Source organism: Leptonychotes weddellii, chromosome 15 (assembly GCF_054177405.1).
Source record: "Leptonychotes weddellii isolate Sample4059 chromosome 15, ASM5417740v2, whole genome shotgun sequence".
Classification (NCBI taxonomy): Eukaryota; Metazoa; Chordata; class Mammalia; order Carnivora; family Phocidae; genus Leptonychotes; species Leptonychotes weddellii.
In genome coordinates this window covers 40,471,373-40,490,179 of record NC_138383.1, presented here as the reverse complement: position 1 = coordinate 40,490,179, position 18,807 = coordinate 40,471,373, and the positions used below count along the sequence as shown (strand labels likewise).

General features: G+C 51.9%; 1 protein-coding gene across 1 annotated transcript in view; it reads left to right on the top strand.

Annotated features, from left to right (window-relative positions):
* The first annotated feature begins 5,604 nt into the window (after positions 1 to 5,604).
* ITGAE (integrin subunit alpha E) overlaps positions 5,605 to 18,807 on the top strand; it is a 35,025-nt gene continuing 21,822 nt past the window's right edge. Inside the window, 18 exon segments of the mRNA XM_081805553.1 lie at positions 5,605 to 5,773; positions 7,018 to 7,085; positions 7,463 to 7,580; positions 7,789 to 7,917; positions 8,339 to 8,454; positions 9,097 to 9,248; positions 10,412 to 10,565; positions 11,130 to 11,280; positions 11,776 to 11,843; positions 12,630 to 12,765; positions 13,575 to 13,630; positions 13,632 to 13,717; positions 14,070 to 14,110; positions 14,113 to 14,210; positions 14,826 to 15,050; positions 15,835 to 15,965; positions 17,328 to 17,458; positions 18,224 to 18,390. Coding sequence (XP_081661679.1) covers positions 5,620 to 5,773; positions 7,018 to 7,085; positions 7,463 to 7,580; positions 7,789 to 7,917; positions 8,339 to 8,454; positions 9,097 to 9,248; positions 10,412 to 10,565; positions 11,130 to 11,280; positions 11,776 to 11,843; positions 12,630 to 12,765; positions 13,575 to 13,630; positions 13,632 to 13,717; positions 14,070 to 14,110; positions 14,113 to 14,210; positions 14,826 to 15,050; positions 15,835 to 15,965; positions 17,328 to 17,458; positions 18,224 to 18,390 — 2,181 coding nt within the window. The 5' untranslated portion in view covers positions 5,605 to 5,619.

Below are 18,807 nucleotides of genomic sequence, written 5' to 3'. Positions count from 1 at the left end.
GAGCAGAGCTGGGAACGCAGGTAAAATGTTGTCCCCCAGACAACAGAGCTCTTCCTGAGCTTCTGGGATGGAGACAGCCCAAATTAAGGAGGAAGAGGAGGGTTAGAGGGAGGGGGCCAATAGCCTCAGGGGTTACGGTGGGAATGAACCCACCTGGGGGCTCCCTAAGGACAATCTGGGATCCTGGTGGGAGAAAAATCCAGCCTTCCAAGAGTCAAAGGCCAAGGGAAGGACAGGAGAGCCTGGAAGCCTAACACAGTGGGTTTAATAGGCACAGAGTGACTTCTGTGCCCAGGTGCTGCTTTACAGAGTGATTATGTAATGATACGGGTATTAAAATACAGACACTGAACCATCATTTCATAATTCCTTCACTTGAGGAGAAAGAGAGTGCTGTCGTCTTTTTACAGTTGGGGAAACTGAGGCTTCAGGAAGTCAAGTGACTGGGAATGAGTGTGCATATCCTGACCCCTGACCCTGTGCCCTTTTGACATCAAAGGTATACCTCTGGGGGCGCCTGGGTGGCTCAGTTGTTAAGCATCTGCCTTCGGCTCAGGTCATGATCCCAGGGTCCTGGGATCGAATCCCACATAGGGCTCCCTGCTCAGTGGGAAGCCTGCTTCTCCCTCTCCCACTCCCCCTGCTTGTGCTCTCTCTCTCCCTGACAAATAAATAAAATCTTAAAAAAAAAAAAAAGGCACATTACCAGCTTCACCTAAGCCCCCTCTAGCCTGGTGTTCCCTTCCAGGCACATCCCCTGCCAAGAGCTAACCAGTGCTCTGATCTCCACCTCCCTGGATTAGAGCTAACCAGTGCTCTGATCTCCACCTCCCTGCACTCAGCTTGTTCTCAAACTTATAAATGAGGCATGCCATTATTCTCCCTCAATAGAGTCTGTGAATTTTGAAAATGGTATTGCCTGAGACAATGATACTTATTCTCATTGCTCTAAGTCTTCCATTATGTGAACAGTGCTGACGATGGGCATTTGGGCAATTTCCTTGGACAAATTATACTGCTCTTGATGGGCAAGTGTACTTCCTTTTATCAGGCATGTGCCCAGCATTGGAATTGCTGGGTCAGGACTTATGCATAGAGCCAACATTTAGTTTTCCAAACTTGCAGTGCATGAGTGTTCTGGTTGCTCCCTATGCTCCTGCAAGCCAAGTGTCAATCCCAGTTATTTGTGACCATCTCTTGCCCAGTCCCCTCCCACCAGTACCCCAGCAGGACCCTCTCCAGCTCCAGGCCCCCTGACTAGAAGCCAAGGTGATTGAAGCCCCTGGAGCAGAAGGCTCTGGGTCCACCACAGGGTGCAAGGAGAGCCCAGCTGGGCTCATGAAAACCTCCCTGAACACCTGCTGAAGCAGAGGGGGCTCATGGGAGGATGTGGTGGAAGGAACTTTGGGTTCCTGCCGCAAATGGTGAAGCCCAAGACCACGGGCCTGCCGTGCTGAGCAGGAAATGTGCTGCTGGCCGCCCCAGGGCCACAGAGAGCAGAGGAGGCTGGGCTCCCTGTGAAAGGGTGATGTGTCCTTCTCACTCCCTTGTGCTGTTTCTCCCTAAAATAGAACAGCCGGGGCCGGCAGCATGATGGGTGTTGTTGCCGCAGGGTGAAATGAGTGGAACATAAAGAAGGCCTTCCACATCTGAAACGAATATAACACTGTATGTTAATTATACTTCAATAAAAATGCAAATGAAACCATAAAAAATAAACTAAAAAAATATGATAAAACTTGGGGTAGGGGCACCTGGGTGGCTCAGTCGTTAAGCGTCTGCCTTCGGCTCAGATCGTGATCCCAGGGTCCTAGGATTGAGCCGCGTGTCGGGCTCCCTGCTCAGCGGGGAGTGTGCTTCTCCCTCTCTCTCTGCTGCTCCCCCTGCTTGTGCTCTCCCTCTCTGTGTCAAATACATAAATAAAATCTTTAAAAAAAAAAAAACTTGGGGGAAAAAAAAGAAGGCCTTCTCCCAGGAGGTATGGGATTAGACTCAGAATGGACCCAGGTTAAAGGTGGGTGAAGGCAGGAGATGGACTGCTTCTAGCCCAGGGTACAATAGGGTCCTTGGGGATGTCAGCTGATGGTGGGTTTGGTTATTGTTAGTCAGTCATTCAGTCAACAAACCTGGAGATCAAGAGACTACCCATCATGGGGGGTAAAATGGGTGGGCAACAGAGGCAGCTCAGACTGGGCCTCAGGCCACAGCACTGCATGACTTGATATGAACGGCAACCTTGGGTTCTGCAGTTCACAGCCTGGATAGCTGTACATGGTAGTCTCTTGAGAACTCACAGTCGAGGTGAGTATAGAGGTGGGTTCCAGTAGTCAGGGCTACCTGGAGGGCTTGGAGGGGGTCAAGTTGTTCCTTTTAGGAAGACTTCCTGAGGAGCTGGTGTTTACGATGACTGTTGGCAGGAAAAGGAGTTGGGAAGGAAATAGCTCGGGCAATGGCTTGAAGGAGGAAGGAGAGCTGAGGCTATTCCAGGCCTGGACTTACCCCACCAAAACATGATCTGGAGTGGAGACTAGTTCTGACCCCACCTTTATGGGGGAGGGGGAATGAGGTGCTAGACCGAGGGCTGAGGCTCAGCCCAGGGAGGAGTCTGGAGCAGAGGCAGGGTTGCTGAGCAGGCAACCTATTTTGGGAGCTCAGCTGCAGAGCTCACAGAGCTGCCCCTCTGCTCTTCAGCCCTGCCCCACATTAGCGCCCTTACCTGCTGCCTGGGCTGTCATTTAGTCAATATTTAACCATATTTACCAAGCCCTAACTCTGTGCCAGTCATTCTTCCATGCTCTGGAAATAACATGGTAAACAAGATTAGATGTGATCCTTGAGGAACTTACAGTCTAGTGCGGGGGACAGATAATAAGCACATAAGCAAGTAAAGAGGATACTGTCAGACATAATAAGTTCCGAAAAGGAAATAAAACCGGAGGCATGAAGCAGAGTAGCTGTGCTGTGAGGTGGGGCTGGCTGGAGAAAGCCTTTATGAGGACGTGACAGTTAAGCAAGGCCAGGAGATGGAAATGAGCCAGTCTTGGGGAGTGAAAGGCAGGCTTCTAGGCAAAAGGCACAGCAAGGCAGAGGGCTGGGGCCAGGCAAGAACTGGGGCTGTCCGAAGAAGGGGCTGGAACAGAAGCCAGCCAGTGTGGAGCTGGAGCTTGGAGAGCAAAGAAATGGGAAGAGGAGGACACCTGGGTGGCTCAGTCGTTAAGGGTCTGCCTTTGGCTCAGGTCATGATCCCAGGGTCCTGGGGTCGAGCCCCGCATCGGGCTCCTTGCTCAGCGGGGAGTCTGCTTCTCCCTCTGATCCTCCCCCATCTCATGCTCTTTTTCACTCACTTTCTCTCTCTCAAATAAATAAATAAAATCATTAAAAAAAAAAAACGGAAATGGGGAGAGGAGGTCTCAGGCAGAGAGAGGATAGACCAGCAAGGCCCTGTGGGGTGCATCAAGGAGTATGGACTCTTTTTCTAAGCGCATGGGAAGCTACTGAAGCAGGGGAGTGATATGGTATAAACTATAAGGGTAAATTTCAAAAACAAACACTACCAGTTAGGAGGCTATTATCATAGACCAGGCAAGATGCTGGTGGCCAGGATGGTGATGGAGAAATGGAGAGAAGAGGTGCTCTGTAGGTATAATTTGGAGGAAAAATCCACAGGGTTTCCTGATGGACTTGATGCATGGATGAATGAAAAGATGAAGCAAATAAAGATGCACCCAGGCTTCAGGCTTTATAATGTAGTGGTTGGTGCTACCATCTATTGCCTTGGGGAAAATGGAAAAGTGTAAACTTGAGGCGCTTGGGTGGCTCAGTTGTTAAGCGGCTACCTTCAGCTCAGGTCATGATCGAGTCCCGCAATCGGGATCCCCGCTCTGCGGGAAGCCTGCTTTTCCCTCTCCCACTCCCCCTGCTTGTGTTCCCTCTCTCGCTGTGTCTCTCTCTGTCAAATAAATAAATAAAATCTTGGAAGAAAGGAAAGGAGGGATGGAGGGAGGGAGGGAGGCAAGCACAGGCTCAGGAGGACAAGACCCCGAGCTCTGTTTGGACAGTTTAATTAGATGGAGCAGTTAGTCATTGCATTTGTTTCCTATGGCTGCTGTAACAACCACAAAATTAGTGGCTTAAAACAACACAAATTTATTATCTCACAGTTCTGGAAGTCAGAAGTCCAAAATGGGTCTTAATAGGCTAAAATCAAGGTGTGTTAGCAAGGCTGTGTTTCTTCTGGTGGCTCAAGGGGAGAATGGGTTTCCTCACCGTTTTCAGTTTCTAGAGGCTAACCACATTCCTTGGCTTTTGGCCTCTTCTTCCATCTTTAAAATCAGCAGTGTAGCATCTTCAGATCTTTCTCTGACTCTGACCCTCTTGCCTTCCTCTTATAAGGACCCTTGTGATTACATTGGGCCCACCGAGAAAAACCAGGATAATTTCCCTTATTTCAAGATCCATAACTTAATCAAATCTACAAAATCCATTTGGCCACAAAAAGTAGCACATTCACAGGTTCTGGGAATTAGGACATGGACATTTTAGGGGCGGGGGTGCATTTCCTACAGCTATTTCCTATTTCCTACAGCGATGCTGGCCTGACTTCTGGTGGAGGGATCCTAGGGCCACAGAATTTCAGCATTTACAGGTGTATTGAAGCCATGGGATTGGAGGGGATCAATAGGGAGAATGTGCTGGTAAGGAAAACAAGGACCAAGCCCCAAGGCTCCAGCAACATTTAGAAGTTAGACAGTGAAGAAGCCAACAAAGGAGTGTTGAGAGAGGTAGGGGGAAATCAAGAAGAAAGTATTTCAAGGAGGGGATAGTCAGATGTCCAGGGCTGCTGAGAGGTTGAAGAAGATAAGGACAGAGAGGTGACAGATTTGGCAGTGTGGGGACCAGTGTTGACCTTGACAGTAGCCGTATCAGAAGGTGGAATCAGCTTGGGGTGGGTTAAACTGGGGTTGGGGGCATATACACAGGTGTAGACTTTATTATTATTCTTAATCCATAGAGATAAGTAAATGATCTATTTCATAATTATAATAGAGTGATAGGAAGTGAAGAAGTGGAGATGGTACCTCATTCCTGCCACCCAACCCACCATAGCTGCATCATGACCTTTTGAAAGTACAGACTAATATCCCCCATTGTAAAGTCCTCCATGGCTTCCTGTTACCCTCAGCACAAAGATCTTGGAACTGGTTCACTGTTACCAAGCCCAGCCTTGGGGCCCCTTCCTCAATACCCCCTACTCACAACCCAACCCCTAGGATGGGGAGCTCACTCCCTGCCTTGAAGCAGACCAGTTCTCCCTGGGCAGCGTGGATAATGAGAATGCTTAGGGGGACACTGGACTCTGCTGTCTCCCTGGGCTTGGGATGAGGGGCAAAGTTTGCCATGGGGAATCATATCTCTGGAGGCTGCCTGAATGTGGCTAACAATTTCCCACCTGGAGCTGTGTAAAGGTAAATGCTGAGCAAATGCCTCCCACATAATACAGAATCTGCCATTCTGGGCTGGAGTCTGCCTGCCTGCCCCAGGTCGGGACCTCCTCCATTAGTTTTCCAGATAGGGAGCCTGTGAGCCTCTGGACCAGGAGTGGGAAGACAGTGCCTGGGCATGCAGAAAGGAGAAAGGAATCATTGGCCAGCTCAACTTTGCTGTCTATCTTTCCAACTCAGGCTCCTGGTCACCGGCCCTCAAACCAAGGGGGAAGCAGGCCTCCTGCACTGTTGTTCCCTCATCCAAGATAAGATCTCCTGTAAACGAGTAGGTAAGTCCACCTCAGCTCCAGGGAATGCTCCCAGGACCTCCTTCCGAGGAATCCCACGGTACCTCCCCTTTGCCCAAACCATTTGAACCTAGTCCAGTCCTTCCACCCCAGATTCCACCACCAACAGCAGGCTTTCTATCCCAATGCCCGACCCCATCCCAACCTGACCCTGATCCGTAGCCCACCTTTCCAGACCCAGTCCTAACAAAAATGATACTTAAAATGTATTGAGTGCTCACCATGTGCCTGGCACTCTGCTAAGTGCTTTGTTCACTTTTAATCCTCAAAATTACACCATTTTATAAAAGAGGAAGCTATAGCTCAGAGAAGTCCTTTGATTGCCAGTATGACTAAAGTCATGCATCTAGAGCTGGCAAACCCAACCTGTCCCAACTCAACACACCTCAATGGAATCCAACCCCACCCCTCCCAACCCGTGGCCATCCTAGCATCTAGCATGGGACTGGCATATAGTAGACACTCAATAAATGCTGTTTGAAAGAATAAATGAATGAACAAATGAATGGACCTAATTCACTCATTAACCAACTCTACCCATCCCACCCAGTCCAACTCAGGGCCTACATTTGCTGATGGCCCTTCAACTGTGTATGGTAGAGTCCTTATCTCTGTGAGAGACACGATGTGGAACAGCCTCACTCTCTGCTTCAGAAGGGGCTGCAGGCTGGTAGGGTAACTGGGTGATCTTATGGCTCAAAAATGCGTCTTCTGAGGCCCACAGTATAGAGAGAAATGAGTGAGCTACACTTTCACCCTGGGGTCTCGGGGGGGCGGGGGGAGGCAGTAAGATTCTCCAGAGACAGAACTTTGAGATTGGAGAGTTCATCGATCCTTATAGCCAGTCCTTTAGCATCTTGCACACCTCCCTGGTGCTGCACACACCCACCAGCTAGTGCTCCTCTGCCCTCCTGCCCCTCCAGACTGGAACCCCCTGTAAGAAAAGCCCAGGTCTCAGTTATTTCTAGATCCCTATCACCATCTGGCATGAGGCCAGGCACAGAGCAGATATCACAGGACATTTGTTGAATGAGTCAGTGAATAAGTCTGGGGAATAGCCACTTTGCCCTGAACATGTCCAGGCCTGTACTTGAAAGCCCCTCAACCAGCTTCTAGAGGCTGCTCCGAATGGCCAACAGTTCTTTATGGGGCCCTGTGACATCTGACCTGGCTGAAGGGTTGCCTCCCAGCATCCATCCCTCCTTACCTGGCCTTAACTGTTTCAGAGACTGTCCCCACCCCAAAGGGGAGGTACCGGGGAGTGACAGTTGTTCGGAACCACCACAGTGTTTTGGTGAGTGTGCATGAGGCGGGGTGATGGAGGGCTTCAGGGAGGGTGGCACTAACCCTATGGTTGACCGGTGTTGATACGGGTCTGACTGGTATATTCTCGGGGCTGAGCCCAGCTATCTCCTTGGTACCAACCCCAGGACTGACCAAGGCTCGGACCTGGGTACTCTATGTGAGCAGCACACTGACTCAGGTGCTTAACCTCAGCTTTGACCCCAGCATGACTCCTACCCCCTGCTGAGGGGTGAACCAGCTATTCCTACATCCTCTGCCTGGTTGATGAACTTGGTTCTGGCATGGGAGTGATGGTATAGCTGTGATTAGGGAGACTGTGCTGGAGGTGACCTAGGCTTTCCCCTCCCTTTCTCTCCCCTCCCCTAGATCTGCATTCAAGTGCTGGCCCGGCAGCCCCACAGCCTCAGCTCAGAACTCACAGGAACATGCAGCCTCCTATCCAACAACTTCCAAAACCACACCCAGGTCCACTTCTCCAACCTCGGTAAGGGTTGGACACTCACTGACCTTGGACAGCTCTGAAGAGATCTCCTTGGGTCTCTAAGAAGAGGCATGGCAGATGTAGAGGGACATAGGGCAAGGCAAGCCTAGGCCCCTGTGAAGGGAATCAGGGCAGAGCTAAACGTGGTCCTGCCTGGAGGTGAACAAGGAGGCTGTCTGACTCTGAGTTCTTCCATGTGCATTTTTTAAAGAAAATCTGGATCCCAATGCACATGTGGATGACAGAGACTGCCACAGGAACAAGAAAGGCAACATTGAGAAGCCAGCCAGGTGGCGCCGGGCTCTGAAGACACAGGAGGACGAGGAGGAGGAGGCAGCTGGTGAGAAGAGGCAGATCTGGGTTGCTCTCAGAGGCCGTCAGAGCCAATCCCTAGGCTGGCGACCTCCAGCGGCCCTGCCCAGAGGTTCCGAGGCCTCTGGAGGGAGGTGTGCCTAGGTCTGGAAGATGGGGAGCAGTGGCTAGATTTTATAGACCTGGCCAGTCCCAGCTCTGCCCTCCTCCATATTACAGATGGGGAAACTGAGGCCTAAAGAGCAGGAGCGATGGCAGTGACTCACTTGGCAACTCAGAGTGAGCAGGCTCTGGCTCTCTCTGCCTCTGAGACAAAATCTTCAGTCTTGGGAACTTTACCAACTTCCTCCCTGAACTGAGCCCCCAGAGCTTGAATGGGGTGGGTACCCCGCAGGGCAGTACATGCTGCCCTCACTGCTGGCTCAAATCCCATGCTCACTCCTGACCAGGCACTGAGATTGCCATCGTCCTGGATGGCTCAGGAAGCATTGACTCCCCAGACTTCCAGAGAGCCAAAGACTTCATCTCCAATATGATGAGGAACTTCTATGAGAAGTGCTTTGAGGTGGGCTTCCCTAAGAGGTAGACTCACATGGTCTATGAGTTCTCTATTGCTGTGAACGCACCACCTCAAAACAACAACCACTTATTTGCTCACAGTTCTGTGGGTCAGCTATGTGGGGTGGGCTCAGCTGGGTGGTTCTTCTGCTGGTCTTGCCTGCAGTTAGTCCTGCAGCTGCAGACATCTTGTTGCTTGACTGGATGGCCTAAGATGGCCTTACTTGTCTGGGCCATGTGCCTCCAGCAGGCCAGCCCAACTTTTTCATGGCTACAGTGTTCCAAGAGGGCGAGACCCAATGCATGCATGCACTTTTCACGGTTCTGACTGTATCACATTTGCCAATGTCCCATTGGCCAAAGCTGGTCACATGACCAACTCCATAGTCTATATGTGGGAGGGGGACTACACAGAGACATGGTTTCAGGGGCAAGTCTGTGATTCCCCGGGAACCATTACTATCATAGCTTCCTCCATCTCTACTTGCTTAGAGAGTTCCCTCTGCTTTAACATCTCCTCCTGCCTAGAGGCAAGGAGAAATGAATGGATTCTTTTACTACTTCCAGGGGGAGCCATCTAAGGGGCAGGGGGTGCTTTGGGCATGGCGATTCTGCCAACCTCCTCCCCACCTTGGCTCCTGCTCTCTAGTGCAGCTTTGCCCTGGTGCAATACGGGGAAGTGATCCAGACTGAGTTTGATCTTCGGGATAGCCAGGATGTGATGGCCTCCCTCGCCAGAGTCCAGAACATCACTCAAGTGGGCAGAGTCACCAAGACTGCTTCTGCCATGCAGCACGTCCTGTAAGTATGAGGGCAGTGGGAATTCCCTGAGCACCTACTACACGCCGGCTCACGGCCCTGCCCAGAAGCTCCGAGGCCTCAGGCCTGGAGAGGTGTCTGGATAGAGCGGTGGGGACGAGAGGATCAGGTTCTAGCTCTTCCTTGGCTGAGGGGAAAGTGAGGTCTTTCAATCCAGCCCTGGCTGATAGATGATATCCCAAGACATCCTCCCAAAGTTCTTCCAAAGACCCCTATTGTGAGCAGCAGGAGAGCACAGTGCTTGCAGGTATGGGCTCCGTGGCCGCCTGGTTCAATCCCAGCCCCAGTTTGTGCTTCGGAGACCTTGGGTGAGTTGCCTAACCTGTCTGTGCTTCAGTTGCCTCACTTTTTCTTTTCTTTTTTGAGAGAGAAAGAATGAGCTCGCATGTGTGAGCAGGGATGGGAGGGTGGAGGAGGGCCAGAGAGAGAGGAAGAAAGAGAATCTTAGGCAGGCTCCATGCCCCATGTGGAGCGCGATACAGAGCACGATCTCATGGCCCTGAGATCATGACCTGAGCCAAAATGCTTAACGGACTGAACCACCCAGGAGCCCCCGATGCCTCACTTTTAAAATGAGAATAAATAGGGGCATCTGGGTGGCTCAGTTGATTGAGGGACCGACTCTTGGTCCTGAGATCGAGCCCCGTGTCAGGCTCTGTGCTCAGCATGGAGTCTGCGTCAGATTCCCTCTCCCTCTGCCCCTACCCCTGAGCGCACACTCTCTCTCTCAAAATAAATAATAAATTAATTACTTAAATAAAATGAGAATAATAATAGTACTTGTCTTATAGGATTTTGTGAGGATTAAATGGGTTAAAATATGTCCAGTGCTTACAACAGTGCCTGGCACATAAGTACTATGTAAATATTAGCCACTATTATTAATATCGTTATTATTCACGAGAGTAGACTGAAGTGCTGTCCAGAACCTTTCTATGGGAGGAGGTGAGGGGCAAGGTGTGTCACAGCCTCCCCTCCACCTGGCCCTGCTGTATGCCAAAGGGGGGCTCTTTGGATTTTTGTTCCCCATTTTGGAGGGCTCCTTAATCCTCTCTAATTCTAAAACAGGTCAGTGAATAAAATTTCCCCAGAGCTCAGTATCCCTCTGGCAAAGTTCTCCTCTTCATTTACTGTCCCTTACGTAGAGACAACATCTTCACACCAAGCCACGGCTCCAGAAAAAATGCATCCAAGGTCATGGTGGTACTCACCGATGGGGACATATTTGAGGACCCACTCAACCTCACTACTGTCATCAATTCCCCAAAGATGCAAGGTGTTGAGCGCTTTGCCATTGGGGTAAGAGCCAAGAGTGGGGGGCACCTCCTGACCCTGTGCAGCCTGGGGTGGGGAGGAGCCAGGGGTCCTGATAGGGGCTTCTGTAAACAGCTTATTCAAGCCTTGCTCTATTCACAGACACTCACCAACTACTCCCAGTCCGTATGTCCTGAACTTCCCCCATTCCATACTGGGTCTTCCCACAGAGGGCTCATTTCCCAGTGGTGGTCACAGCTCACTTGCCCAGCAGTGATGGGAAGAGCAGTGGACACTCAGGGATCCCAAAGGAAGGACATCAGGGAAGGTTCCTGGAGGAGATGGTGCTGAGCTGAGTCTTGGAGAACAAATAGGAGGAGCTGGTCTAGGGTGCAGGGGAGGTGGGAAGGACTGCAGGCAAAGGGCACAGCATGGGAGAATGAGCCTGGTGTGAGAAGGAAGGAGTGTGTGCAGGAGAACAGGGAACAGGGAACGGAGGCAGGGGGTGGAGGGCCCTGAAGGCCAGCAGAGGGGTTCAGCCCTCTCCCTGGGCCTGGGATCCAGCCTGCTCTCGTGGTCCTGATCCACTGACCGAGGGCCCCTGTGCAGGTGGGAAAGGCATTTGAGAATAATAAGACCTACAGTGAATTGAAGCTGATCGCCTCAGACCCCGATGACAGATATGCCTTCAAGGTGACCAACTACACAGCACTGGATGGACTGCTGAGCAGACTGCAGCAGAATATCATTCAGATGGAAGGTGAGGGCTCGGCGGGGCAGTCCTCTCAGTATCTGGCAGGAGGCCAAGCCCTGTGCTCTGGCCCCACTCCTGTCCTACCTCTGTATGGCTCTCTGGGCAACTCCCCTGACTTTTCTGAGCCTCAGCTGTCCCATTTCTACAAAGATGGTCCCCCTGAAGTCCCCCCAGGCCTCCTCACTTCCCCAGAGTCCCCTGAAGTTCTGATGAGAAGCTTCTTCTGATGCTGGAGAAAGAAGGATGACTGGAGCACAGATCCCACTCTCAGGAACTCACAGATGAGGAAACTGAGGCCCAGAAAGCGGGAGTGAGCTGCCCAAGCTTACTCTGCCAGTAGTTACTAAAGCAGGACCAGGTTTCCACTCTCAGCCCGGTGTATGTCCCATTACTCTGAATGCCGTTCCCTCTGGGTATGAGGTCAAACTGGGCCCTTACCTGACTTGGTTTCTCCCTTCACCTCAGCCCACAGCAGTGTCTCACTGACTTCTTGGCTTCTAGGCATGGTTGGAGAGGCCCTCCACTACCAGCTGGCACAGGTCGGGTTCAGTGCCCAGATCCTGGATAAGGTATGTGGCCAACTCAACACCAGGCATGCTTACCGTAGAGGAGGCGCCCCAGGGACACCCAGGGACTTGGGGACCCCTGGCTCACGGTGTAGGGCTCTGCCCTCCTGTAACGAGGCCTCTGAACCAGCCCTTTTAGGATAAAGGGAAACACTCGTACTTGCTTGCCCTAATCTGGACCTTTGAAGTAGATGAAAGAATGGCCATGTTTATTACAGGAGGTCGTTTTGTTCTGTGTGCCCAGGGATGGAGTGGTTCCCCCTTAATATGCACTACTAACACAGCTTGGGTCACTTGCCTACCAAGTTTCGGACTTGTCCTCACCAGAGGCACTGTTCCTCGCGATGGGAAAAGATGCAGGCGTGGTGAGGACACCAGCCTTGCACGGACGTGGAATTATGGTTAGCAAATTGCTCAGCACAGGTGGGCCTGTGTGCCAGGCACCCTGTACAGTAGGACATGAACTCTGTCTTGTTCAATCCTACCTTGTTTTAATGCTCAACATCTGGGGCCTGGGTCAGATTTCTGTCCTGGGGGCGACTGGTACTGGAGGGACACTTGTCCTGATAGGGTCATGGGTACAAGGCAGGAACCGAGTTTTTGCCCGTCTTACCTTCCTCCTGCGTTTCTAGCCCGGTGGTCAGTGATCACTGAACGTGAACGTGCCCTCCCCCCCCCCCCCCCCCCCCCCCCCCCCCCCCCCCGCCCCGGCTCCCCGTACCCCCATCCCCGCCGTGGCTGGCCCGGGTCCCTCCCTCTCAGATGGCCTCCAACGCTCCTCCCCTGTAGGGGCAGGTGCTGCTCGGTGCCGTTGGGGCCTTTAACTGGTCGGGGGGCGCACTGCTCTACGACATGCACAGCCGCCGGGGTCGCTTCCTGAACCAGACTGTGGCGGATACCAAGAATGCGCAGTACAGCTATCTAGGTGAGGCGGGGCCTAGAGACCACCTGAGTGGGGGCGGGGCCTAGAGAGGGACACTGAGGCTGGGCATCAGACTGCATGAGGCTTCCTAGTTAGGGCAGGCTCTGGTCAGTCACATGGACTGAGCAATAGGCCTTGGTTAGGGACGCTGAGGCTGAGAATTAGGGCCTTCTGGGTGAGGACAGGGCCTCGTCAGTACTGAAGCTCAGGGTGGCCCTGGGCGGCTACCTGAGGAGGCAGGGCCTCACCATTAAGAGTAGTGGCGAGTGACCCTTCACCCCTCTCCCTGGTCCTCATATACTGTGTGTGTGATGAACGTGGGTGGTGAATGTGTATGGAGGAGTGTAGTTTGAATGAAGCTCTATATATGAAAATGGGTGCATATCACTTCTGTGTGGTGGGGCACATGTGTGTGACAAGCCACAGTGGCTAAGTGCGAGCACTCCCTGATGACAATTTTTTTTTTAAAGATTTTATTTATTTATTTGAGACAGAATGAGAGAGAGAGAGAGCACGTGAGAGGGGGGAGGGTCAGAGGGAGAAGTAGGCTCCCTGCCGAGCAGGAAGCCCGATGCGGGACTCGATCCAGGGACTCCAGAATCATGACCTGAGCTGAAGGCAGTCGCTTAACCAACTGAGCCACCCAGGCGCCCTCCATGACAATTTTTAAAAGGATGAGAAAGATAGTTTCTTCAAATCTGCCCCCCTGCCCAGGCTACTTTGACGGACTGGTTGGGAAAGTGGGGGGGGGGTCAAAGGAGTGGCCCACTGGGAGCTCCCAACCACAACCACCACCAACCCCCTTGTCCCAGGTTACGCAGTGGCCCTACTGCATAAGGCCTGTGGCCTCTCCTACGTGGCGGGGGCGCCACGGTACCAGCAGCGGGGGGCCGTGTTTGAGCTCCAGAAGCAGGGCAGAGAGACCAACTTCATGCCAGTGCTGGAGGGAGAGCAGGTATCTGCTGGAGAAGGGTGCCCCTGTTATCACGGAGGGAGGATCTAGCGGCCCTGGAGGGAATGGGACAGGCTTCAAGGCACACAGTGGGTTAGGGACTCAGCCTGGACAGAGCTCAGGCAGAATGCAGTGCCATTGCCCCAGCTCTGCATGTCTGATGGTCAGCGGGCTTCCCCCGTTGCAGGGGGTATAGCCGCTCACCCAGGCTTCCTTGTTACTCTGGTGAGCACGTTGATCTGGAATGACCCACACTGGCAGTCAGGAAGAGCAGGAGCAGAGATCTGGCCTTGCTGAGGGGTATCGGGGAGGCCTCCCTGGCACCCTCGTGCGCTGAATTCCTCCTGGGCTGTAGATGGGATCCTATTTCGGCTCTGAGCTGTGCCCTGTGGACATTGACATGGATGGGACCACGGACCTCCTGCTGGTGGCGGCTCCATTCTACCACGTTCACAGAGAGGAAGGCAGAGTCTATGTGTACCATCTGAATGAGCAGGTGGGAGTCTCCGTCTTTGCAGGCTCGCTGGGATTGTGGCTGCTCAGCCTGGTGCGGATGTGATGGAGGTTGGGAGCACCCTGGTCCTGTCTTGCATGGAAGGACAGCGATGGGGAGGTGCTCAGGGTGGATGGTGGCCAATGGGGCACCATCACCTTTCCTCCCGTACTCTGTTTTCTCACTCTCCTCACCCCATCATCTCATGTTGATGATGATAATATCCCACAGATCTGCACAGTTGACAAAGCATGTTTTGTCTATGATCTCACTTGATCTCAGGAAGCTGAGGCTCAACAATGTTGAGATTAGCTCAAGTTTACATAGCAAGTGTGTGGTCGAGCCAAGACTAGAACCCAGGCCTCCCAATTGCCAGTCCAGTACCCGTAACTGTGGGAACAGAGGGGGCAGGCTCTGGGTCCTGAACTGCAAGGCAGGAGGATCCCAGCTTTACCACTCACTCACTGTGTAACCTTGGGGAGGTCTGTTGTCTTTTCTGAGCCTCAGCCTCCCTACTAGAGAATCAGAAACAAGTCCAATGAACACGTCTCCTGGGGTGGCATGGGTGTGCACCCTGCATCCCTTTCTTGAGGGCTAAGCTGCCTCTTTGCTTTACAGAATGGTTCCTTCTCCTTGGCATGCACTCTGAGTGGGCACCCTGGATTCACTAATGCCCGATTTGGCTTTGCCATGGCAACAATAGGGGATATCAGTCAGGATAACCTCGCAGATGTGGCCATTGGGGCCCCCCTGGAGGGTTTTGAGGCAGTTGATGGTATCAGCTTCGGCAGCGTGTACATCTACAATGGACGCCAGGATGGCCTTTCAACTAGCCCCTCTCAGGTAACCTGCAGGGCTTTCTTCAGCCTCTGCTCTGGGATTCTGACCTCCCCTCTATGTGATGGCCTGAGCCCAAGCCAGCTCCAGTTCTAAGTGTCAGGCAGGTCCCAGGGGGTCAGGAGTGCCCAGTGAAGCACAGAAGTCCCTCAGAGGTTCCAGGCCAGGGCCTCACCCCAGACACTTCCAGTGGGGTAAGAGGTTGTGGCAACATCTGTCTATTTCCTGAGCTGAATCTCCCTTTTTTGGCATTCCTGACCATGGACCTCCCTCAGATTCTCCTTCCTCTCCTTCTGTCCCTTCTCTGGCTCCTGTCCCCCACCCACCTCCTCCATGCCTTAACTCTCATGCCCCAGGACTCCATTGCCAGCCTCTCATGTTACATATTTTGTGGGCACTTTTATCCACCTCAGACCACAGTTTCTCTCCTAACTTCTGTCTAGCTGCCTCCTGAACACCTCACTGGATGGCCCCCCAGGCATCTCAGTCTCATGCTGCCTAACCCAAAGCATCCTCTTGGCCCAGACCTACTGCTCCTCTGGACCCCGTCCACTCATCCCCCAGTCATGTCCTAATGATTCTGTCTCCCCGGCCTGGCTCCTGTCTCTCCCCATCCAGGGCTCCAGTCAAATGCCACTACCCCTGGGAAACCTTGCCCTTCTTTTTTCAGTTCCTCAGCTGAGGAACTGGGCTCCCTGGGGTGGGGACCAAAGCTGATCATGCTGATTTGAATAAAACCCAAAAGGACTCCCCTTCTCCTCCTCCATGCCTTGTGTTTCTCCCTCCACAGCGGATCAAAGCCTCAGCGGTCGCCTCAGGACTCCACTACTTCGGCATGTCAGTGGCTGGTGGCTTCGATCTGACCGGTGACCACCTTGCTGACATCACTGTGGGCACTCTGGGCCGGGCAGCTGTGCTCCGGTAGGGGTTCGCCCTGCCTTCTGTGGTCCCAAGTCCCAGCCTCACCTAGTTGCCCTGCCTTCAGTGACCCCATGAAGACACCAGGAACTGATGGGAGGGAGTAAATGTGTTTGTTAAGGGCATCAGCTCTGGAATCTGTGCGTCTGGCTTTGAACCTCGGCTCTCAATTAACCATGTGCCCTTGGGCAAGTTACTGTATTCTGAGTCCCAATTTTCTCATCTATAAATGGGAATAACACTAGCATCTACCCCACAGAGTTATGAAGATTGAGAGAATCTTTGCAAAGTATTTGGTACAGTGGTCAGTGAAGGCTATTATCTTGATGATGATATGAATTTCAGAGCTTCTATGCTCCATCCCTAAGTAAATTATCAAATCCCATGGCGGTAAAGACTCTGGCAAAGCACCTATCTGCCCCGTGCCCTCCACTGAGCTCCAGACTTGGCCGTCTATCCAACACCCCTCTTGGCTGTTACTGTCAGGCATCTCAAAGTTAAAATGTCTAAAAGTGGGCCTCATATTCTCACCCATTTCTCATTCTCCCAACCTGCCCTTCCCCACGCTTCCCAGCTCAGTAAATGGCACCATTTGTTCAGGACAAAAACCCAGGAATCATCCTTTGTTCCTCTTTCCTTCTTCTGCCACCCCATTAACAAGATTTTGTTGGCTTTGTCTTCAAAATGCCTCCCAGTACAAGATGCTGTCATCTCTCACTTCCACCATTGCTATGCATTCTTCCCTGCCCCCACTCCCCGTGCTCCATTCTCCACGCAGCTGCCAGAGTAATCCCTTTATTCTGCTGCTTAAAACCCCTCAACAGCTCCCACTTAGAGAGGAACATCCAAATTCCTTACAGTGGCCCACCCTCTCCATGGCCTGGCCCTGCCCATCCCTCCATCCCCATCTCCTCTTACTACGCTCTGTCTCACTAACTGTGCTCCAGTCATGCTGACCTCTGTGTTCCTCAAACAAATCAAGCTCATTGCTGCCACACGCCCTTTGTACTAGCTGTACTTTCCGCTGGGAGTGAGGTTCCCCTTATCTTCAGCTCTAGTTAACACATCTCAAATGTCTCATCAGTGAGGCCAGCCCTGATCACCCAACCTAAGTAACCCCCAATCTCTTTTACCTTATCCTATTTTATTATCATAGCATTACCTGTACATAGTTTCTTCTTATTTGCTTATTGTCTGTTTTCCCACTAGAGAAGGGACTCGTCTCTTTCCCTACTCTATCCCGAAGATGCAGAACAACACTTGGTATATTGGAGATGTTCAATAAATATTCATTGAATGAATGAATGAGCCAAGCGCTGAAATCTTACAGTCATTTATCATAGTTCTCTTTGCTGTCTCGTTTAGCTCAAGACCTGTAGTTTACCTGAAGGTGTCCATGACCTTCACCCCCAAGGCACTGCCCATCGGCTTCAACAGCAGTGTGAATGCATGTTTGTGTTTTGAAATCAGCCCTATGACCACAGCTGCTAAGTCAGGTAACAGGCAGCCTAACGGACCCACCCCCCCCGCCCCCACCCCCGCCAAGTGTTGTGGTCATTCTTTGTTGGCTTCAGTAGGGGACAGGAAAAGAGGCCTGCCGGGGGAGGGGTATAGGGAGTGTTATGAAGTCCTGGTACTTGAAATCCCTCTTTTAGAGCTGAGTTCCTTTGACATTAGGTTCTGTTTAATGGGAAGTGACCCAGAAAAGGGTGGTCTGCTATTAAATCCATACTATGAAGGGATTTATCTGATCCCTGCTGGGAAGAGGGGCTTTGGGTCTCTTCCTCAAGGTTGAAGGATTGAGTTCTTGAAAGCACACTCAGAAAAAAGCAGCCATGCCTCCATCTCCCATCTCTTCTATTCTGTGCAGTAAGGGAGCTGGTCCAGGTGGTCTGAAGGTGCTTCCAGCTCTGCTATCCTTGGGTTTTACTCTATGGTTTCTCTCCCATCTTCTGATTATTCTTCCTCCTCCCTTTCTCCTTCACTCATAGCCTCTTCTCTGAGCCCTCCTTCCCCTAAGGGAAGACTGACTTGGCCTTGAGCATGGGTTTGGGTCTGGGCCACTGGGGGACCCTAGCCAGGTGCCAGAAGACCATGAGAAAAGTACTTCCGAAATGAAGAAACTCAGGAATCCAGCACAAGGGACTAGGTGGGGACACCACGCAGGAGGGGCTCATAAGGAACTGCAGGCAGGCGAGGGACGCTTTGTCTAAGGCTTACCCACTCCAGCCTCATCATGAGGTTCTGGCCTTCATTCCCAGGCTTCAGAGAGACACTCCTAAACTTCACGGTGGATGTGGACGTGGTGAAGCAGAGGAAGAGGCTGCAGTGTTCAGACAAGAGAATTTGTCAGAGCCACCTTAAGGAGTGGGATGGCGGTGTGTCCCGGCTTTGTGAGTCCCTCCTGCTCATTCCCACAGAGGGAGAGGTGAGTGGAGGAGTTTAGAAGAAAGTCCAGAGGAGTGTGTGTTGTTGAGAAAAGATTTGAGGTGCATGCAATGAAGGGTATAGACCCAAAACAAACTAGGCAGTTTATATAATCCTAATAGTTCAAGAACCACATAATGGCATGAGAGACGGAGTTAATTGTACTAGAGCTCCAGAGTAAAGAAATCTGCTGAAATTGAACATTTACTGTACCTCTGAGCTTCCCAGAAGCTCGACACAAAGGGAAATGCTCAACTGTCTGCCATTTTTCTTGGTAACCAATCAGGAATAACAGAGGTCCCCCACCTCACGTGGTAGTAGCAGTGGGGCTGAGTCCCTTTATATGAATAAACATCAGAAAAATTGAACGAGAAAGTAGAAATTAAGACAAAAGTTATCATTTACAAAGGCTTACTCC